This window comes from Lipotes vexillifer, unplaced genomic scaffold (genome assembly GCF_000442215.2).
Source record: "Lipotes vexillifer unplaced genomic scaffold, Lipotes_vexillifer_v1.1 scaffold71, whole genome shotgun sequence".
In the NCBI taxonomy this organism is placed as follows: Eukaryota; Metazoa; Chordata; class Mammalia; order Artiodactyla; family Lipotidae; genus Lipotes; species Lipotes vexillifer.
In genome coordinates this window covers 5,345,305-5,352,065 of record NW_006793703.1, presented here as the reverse complement: position 1 = coordinate 5,352,065, position 6,761 = coordinate 5,345,305, and the positions used below count along the sequence as shown (strand labels likewise).

Genomic DNA, 6,761 nt, shown 5'->3' with positions numbered 1-6,761 from the left:
GCCATGGCCGCTGAGCCTGCATGTCCAGAGCCTGTGCTCCACAATGGTAGAGGCCACAACAGTGAGAGGCCCGCGTCCCAAAAAAAAAAAAAAAAAAAAAAATGTTATGGGAATTCCCTGGCAGTCCAGTGGCTAGGACTCGGCGCTTTCACTGCTGGGGCCCGGGTTCAGTCCCTATTCGGGGAACTAAGATCCCACAAGCAGCTCGGCTCGGCCAGAAAAAAAAAGTTATTTGTTATATACACAATATTTTAACTAAAGGAATCAAAACATCAATCCTTTTGCTTTCTTCATCTTAGCAAAGTAAAACATCTTCAGATCATAATATACCCATGTCCATGAAATAACACAGGGGTAAATAGTATGTTTAACATTTTTATTTTTTTGATCAGTTCAATTGAACAAATGCTTGTTTTGACCTCTTAATACTCTTATTCTCATGTTAATCTCTTAGAAGAGATGACGTTTTGAAGCGCTTGGAGTATTTCTGTTCAGACTGTTCTCCTAGTGAGTAGAGCTGAGCCTTGCATTCAAAACACTGATTGAGTAATTGTCCATGTAAGTCACTGTGGAAGACACTTTATAGACTACAAAAATGAATGAGACAGCACCCTTACTCTAAAGGAGCTGACAGTCCAGGGAAAAAGAGATTATATGTCTACAATTATAATACCAGAAGAAACTGACATATACCACAAAGGGGGCACAGATAAAGAACTATTGGTAGTTCACAGAGAATTTTATTTGTGGAATTCAGGACTTTAGAGGCAAGGGGACCATTTAGGAGTCTAGTTTAATAGTTCGGCCAAAAGATTTCCATTGCTTAAACTAGGACAGAGACAGTGATGCTAACAGTTCTTGCAAAAGCAGAACTTACTGACTGGATCTGGAGAGTGAGGAGAAAGAGAAATACAGAATGAAGCCCAAGTTCTTGACTTGGTCAGCCAAGTGTATTATGGAGCCCTTCACCCTGAGACAGAATTCAGAAGGAAGAGCAATTTGACGTGGAGGGTAGACGGCAAAAGCGGAGCGGTCAGTGTGCTCATTCCATTGCCCTCTCCCTGGCCTTCCTGCAGCCTGCAGATGAGTGCTGGCCATGTTCTTATACCTAAGGGTCAACTCTGTCAGGCTTGGGAGATAACAGCCCCCCACTGTCTTGTTGACCTTAATTCAACCCACATCTTTATAAATATCCCTTCATTAACTCCCCTCAGTAACCCTGTATGAGTGTGCCATCTGTTTCCTACCAGGACCTTAACATCATATTTGTGTATTTAGATAAAAGGTATATATGTATAATTGTTTGTTTATGCATAGGAAACATCTAGAAACATGCCCACCAAACTGTTAGTAATCGTTACCACCTGGTAATGGGGTTGGGAGAGGGGAGGGGGGGACAAGGGAAAAGGTAAGAGGGCTTTATTTTATGTCTGCACCATTTGAATTCCTTAATAGGCCGTATTACTTTTTAAATTAAAAAGAAAACTAAAGAGTTTTAAAAGTAAATCAAGAACATCAAGCAGCCTCGTGTAATAACTTCAGAAAATTCACTGGGAGTAAAGATGAAACCTCCCTAAGAAAACCTCAAGTCAACAAAATTTCAGAGAAATTCAGTCAACAAAATTTGAGAGAAAACCCCTAAACTTTAAAAAAAATTTAATGATAAATACATATTAATAGAAATTATTAAATTCTTGTATGAAGGCAGCATCCAAGGAATCTCTCCATTTTCATGGCTCCCAGCCCTTCCCTCCAGACTGTTGGGGCAACTTGAGACCCACTAAGCCAGCCGACTCCTCCACTGAGCGCTCACCCTTGCCATGAAATTCCTGGTGAAGGGCCACATGTTCTCGGATGCTGCGCAGAAGGCAGAGATAGGTGGCAGCGTGGAAATGAAGCTCGTGCTGGGCTCTGCACAGCTTCTCACTGGTGACCTGCAGAAGTAGCAAGGTCAGATATTCCATTAACAGCCCAGCTGCAGATACAGGTCCACAGAGAAAGACTGATTAAACAAGCATTCTCTAGAATGAAAGTAAATTCAGAGGACATACAAACATGTTTGTGTATACTTAATAACATATAAAAAGGCACTCTGTACATATATAGAGGCACTCTGTAACTGTTGATGATTAGGAAAGCTGGCACCTGTTAATCAAAAAGGAATTTTACAAGGGGTTTCACTGAAGCATTTCATCGTGTCCTCAAATTTTAATACTGGAAAAAAGTTTATCTCTTGGTTCAACACCCTCATTTAACGAATGAGGGAACTAAAGCCCAGAGAGGCTCTATGGTTGGTTAATGGCAGAGATGGGGAATATAGTCAGGTCACTGATCATTAACGTCACCTAAGGAATAAAATACAGAACTTTCTCCCCTTCAAACAAATGAAGGGCTGCTTTATTTTATGTGACTGTGGACTTTGGTTAATACGGCATATGCCTTTCATTTCAATGAAAATTAAAAACTTATTTTTCTGAAAAATAGCTTTGTCCTCACCAGTAACAAAATGAAGGTTTTATAAATAAAAGTAATATGCATATGTTCATACTACTTAATTATACTTGCTCTCACAATTTACTTATTCATCTGAAAAATCTGTATTCTGATGACCTTTAGAAGCTGGAAATTCCATATCCATTCCATAGTAACTACAAACTTTTGTTTTTTCTTCATCATAATTAACTTCCAGATTAAATTAGTACACGGACTTTACTTGACTAGTTTTATGTTCTGAGGCTGTGAGAAAGGGGCAGGAAAAGTAAGACAAAGATGTGTGCATAGCCTCAAATGACTTAAGGAGCCCTGTTCAAGTGTGGATTAATCTCTGGGCACAACTGCCTACATATGTCTCTCTTTGACCTTTCTTTACTTGAATATCTAGGTTTGGAATCTGAAAACTAGAATGTGTGCTTTAAGATTTGCAGATCACATATATGAAAATGGCACCTATAAGCTGCTCAAAAATAAAATTCATCTGCTTTAATCAATTTAACTTTTTATAATTAAAAATTTATGAGTGACCAACACTAACGTCAAGCATCAACAAAGGGTAACATTCATTTCTATTATATAAGTCTAAACTGATAGAATTTGAAACAGGAATTTTATGTTAGTATAGGACGGAACATAACTGATCTTGATCCAGCTAAGCCTGAATCATGAGGAGTCAGGAGAGAAGCATCAGCAATATAACACAGTAAATGAACCACAAGAGACCAAGAGATCTAATGAAATAGAAAATTGTATTTTCTCTATGGAGAAAGGGGAGATCCCTCCCTAACTGAATCCCTTCAGCCTAGGGAGAGGAGAGAGAAAATGGGCATAGATTATTGAGTTAGCTCTGAGCCAGCAGGAAATAGAACCCTTCCCCATATCCTCATATGCATTCCACAGAGTGGTGTTTCTGGAATTTTTAGCATGAATTTCAGGTGTATTTCCAAGGAATTTCAGAGCCATTACCAAGGCCCTCTCAAGGGCAATAATGTTGCCTCCATTAGGTACAACTATAATCATGTCACCTTAAAAATCTTAAGAGCAACTTCCCATTACATTTCCAATAAAGTTTCAATTCCTGCCTACCATCTACCTCATCTTCCTCCACTTCATCCACCACACCCTAAGCCTTAACAGCTCTCACCTGTCAGTTCCTCTCACCTCTGGGCTTTCAGTTGTGCACCTTCTTTACTTGGACCTCATCTTCCCCAGCCCCCTTTTACTTGCTAACTCTAATTTATTCTTCAAGTCCCTGGTTAATGAATTTCCTCCTGAAAGCCAACCCCTTCTGTATACCAGGACCCCTGTTGTCTATTTACTCCCTTAGCACTTGTTTATTCTAAGTCCTTGGTTATATGGCTCCTCGGGCGGATTATAAGCTTCTTAAAAGACAGCACCCATGTGGCTCTTATTCGTCGTTTTTAGCCAAGTTCCTAACAGTCCCTAATATTGTGACCTTTTAAAAATTAGTTGAGGGCTTGCCGGGTGGCGCAGTGGTTGAGAGTCCGCCTGCCGATGCAAGGGACACGGGTTCGTGCCCTGGTCCGCGAAGACCCCCACATGCCGCGGAGCGGCTGGGCCCAAGAGCCGTGGCCGCTGGGCCTGCACGTCCAGGGCCTGTGCTCCGCGGCGGGAGGGGCCACATCAGTGAGAGGCCCGCATACCGCAAAAAAATTAAAAAATATAAGAATAAGTTGAAGTTTAGTTCTAACATTTTGCATTCTAACCTCCATGACTCAGAAAATCAAGAGTTAGGATGATGGTTCTCCCCTTTCCCATACTACTCAAAAGACGCTAAGTTTCCTTTGCTAAAGCCCAAGCTGACTCTCCAATTTATTATTTCTGAGAAAGGCTGCAACTTCTTTCCAAGCCAGATCAGGAACTCTAAAGTCAGCAATTAAATGGAAGACTCTTATTTGGGAACCAAGTAACCTAGAGCCTAGCTGTTCCTGTACATGTGCTTGTACAGGTCAACTGTCCCCGAGCCTCAGTTGCCCCTTTTGAAGAAAGAAACTATCTTCCATCCGATCTTGCCTAAGGGGTAGAGGGAGTGCGGATTTCACAAAGGGATTTTCCAAGAACGATGGCCTCCCATATGTACATATTTATCTACTACAGGAAGAAAAACTGTTGTCTGGTCACATCGCGTTAATGTTTTAACTCAGTACCACCTCATTAGAGGTTTCTAGTTCAGCTCTGCAAGGCACCATTCCCTGAAGCGGCGTAGTCCTGCTCTTCAAGAAGCGCCCAATATTTCCTCTCTGCATCAAAAACTGGTTCTCAGAATAGCTCTCTTCCGGGAAGGAGACTGTTGGGTAGATGCTGTGGCCTGTGACCCTACACTCTCCACCAAGGACATCTTTTTTCTTGTCTCTCTCTATTTCCGCCATTTCACTTCCCTCTGACTTTCCCCTCCACACAGGCCAAAGACAGCCAATGAAATCCTCAGGGACGGCTCCACCCCAGGATAACTCTGCGTTCCCGCCAGTCCTCGGTTAGTCCCCGGGCTCCGGCCTTAGACCACAGCTTAGGGCCTGGATCTGTTTGGAGGGAACCAGAGCCTCAGAAATGAGGGCTAAGGCCAGGCGTGCTCCACCCTGCCCATACCCGACCCTCCCTCCCTTCCCGGGAAAGGGACGCTGGAGCCCCCGGACACGGGCTTCCGTACCCGATGTGCACGGAAAGCCTTCACGAGGTACCGATAGGCCGCGGTGTGGCGATAGGGTCGGCCTGTGGCCGCGTTCAAGTAGCGCAACTCTCGGAGAAGGCCTCGCCAAGTGCGCAGAGGTGACCCCAAGGCCGCCATTTTCCCGTAGTCCGAGCCTGGTGCGGGACGGCGCCCTACCGCCCCTCTTACTCCCTCACCACCCCCTGCTCAGCCGCTTAATGGTACGGTCGGAATCAGACTGCTGGCTCCCCCTATCGACTGCAGGACAGTGGAATGTCTCACTTCCCTTCTTTGCGGAGCGTTATTAATCGAACACCGAGCGGCGTCCTAAGGTGTTAAGACAAAAGCAAACGAAAGCCGAGTGTAACTGAAGAGCCTGGAGAAAGGCCGGGCAAGGGAAAAGAAGGTCCTAGTTCCTTTCCTGACTGCGTCATTTCAGACGCCATTCGCTGACAGACCGCTGACTCTGAAAAAAATGAGGGCATGTCGGAAGTGGGTGTCAACTTGAAATAGAAAACTTTGAGAAGATTTTATGTCTAGAGGGGATGTCAAAATTCAACGTACTGACTTAGCAGAAATCTTAATGGGGTTACGGCTCAGAAGAAGGAAATGGGAGTATGTTGATTCTCGCAAACTGTAGCCTCACACCTAGAAAAAACACGCATACACTTTCCATCTTTAAAGAGTAAAATTAAGTTAGCATTTTTCGCTATAATTGTTTAAGAAGGGGGAAAGGTAAAAAGTTTTATTATTTTAAAGGCAAAAGTACAACCACCCCAGATGGGACTCGAACCCACAATCCCTGGCTTAGGAGGCCAATGCCTTATCCATTAGGCCACTGGGGCTTCGACGAACAACGTGCTCAAACAACGTATTCAATTTTTTTCCTCCTTGGTACGTCATCGTCATTTCAGTTTCTTTTTAACCTATCCTAGGAAACGACACTTAGTACCATTAATGAGGTGCGTGGCATGCTGGGAGTTGTAGTTAAGAGAACAAATATCCGCCTCACAGCTCCAAAGGTTTTACCCTCGAAGCAGCACCGATGCGCCGGACGGAGATCGGGCACGCGCACGGTTTTGCGTACGCGTTTCCTACGCGGTAGCTCCCGCGCCTGCGCAAAAGCGCGCATACGACGTCGCGGAGCCGAGTGTACTGGGCACGCTAGCCGGATCTCCCAGATTCGCCCGCTGAGCTTGTGCTTCGTTGGGTTTTCACCGGAAACAGCCGGCCTCTTCCGGTGTTGCGGCTTTCCGGACTTGGCTTGGCTGCATCCTGCCAATAGGTGGCGTGCGTGGCGGTCATTTTGTTTCCGGTTGAAACACAGGCCGTTTCCGCAGAGCAAGTGGCCAGTTAGAAACGGTTATGTTGCCTTCTGAATTGGCAGGTTAGTGGTAAACATGGGACAGCAGGGAATTAGAATTAGTTAATTCACTAGGAATTAGTTAATTATAAACAATTAGGAGTTAATTTTCTGTTTCTTTTCCTATTTGAATAAATTGGGCAAGTCACTTCTGAGTCTCAGCGGACTAACCCCATGCTTAAAATCTGGCAGTGGCTCCCCGTTGCCCGTAAGGTAAATTTCAGACCACTGGACCCT

At 44.2% G+C, this 6,761-nt stretch overlaps 1 protein-coding gene and 1 non-coding gene across 2 annotated transcripts; both read right to left on the bottom strand.

Annotated features, from left to right (window-relative positions):
* Positions 1-1,641: 1,641 nt before the first annotated feature.
* FMC1 (formation of mitochondrial complex V assembly factor 1) lies at positions 1,642-5,337 on the bottom strand. The gene is made up of 2 exons (XM_007466606.1): positions 5,162-5,337; positions 1,642-1,934 (listed from the first exon to the last, which is right to left on the bottom strand). Exons 1-2 carry the CDS (start codon positions 5,297-5,299, stop codon positions 1,731-1,733), a joined length of 342 nt encoding a protein of 113 aa, XP_007466668.1. The 5' UTR covers positions 5,300-5,337; the 3' UTR covers positions 1,642-1,730.
* Positions 5,338-5,933: 596 nt separating this feature from the next.
* On the bottom strand, positions 5,934-6,006 carry TRNAR-CCU (transfer RNA arginine (anticodon CCU)). Its single transcript has one exon. It is a non-coding gene; the product is annotated as a tRNA-Arg (tRNA).
* Between the last annotated feature and the right edge of the window lie 755 nt (positions 6,007-6,761).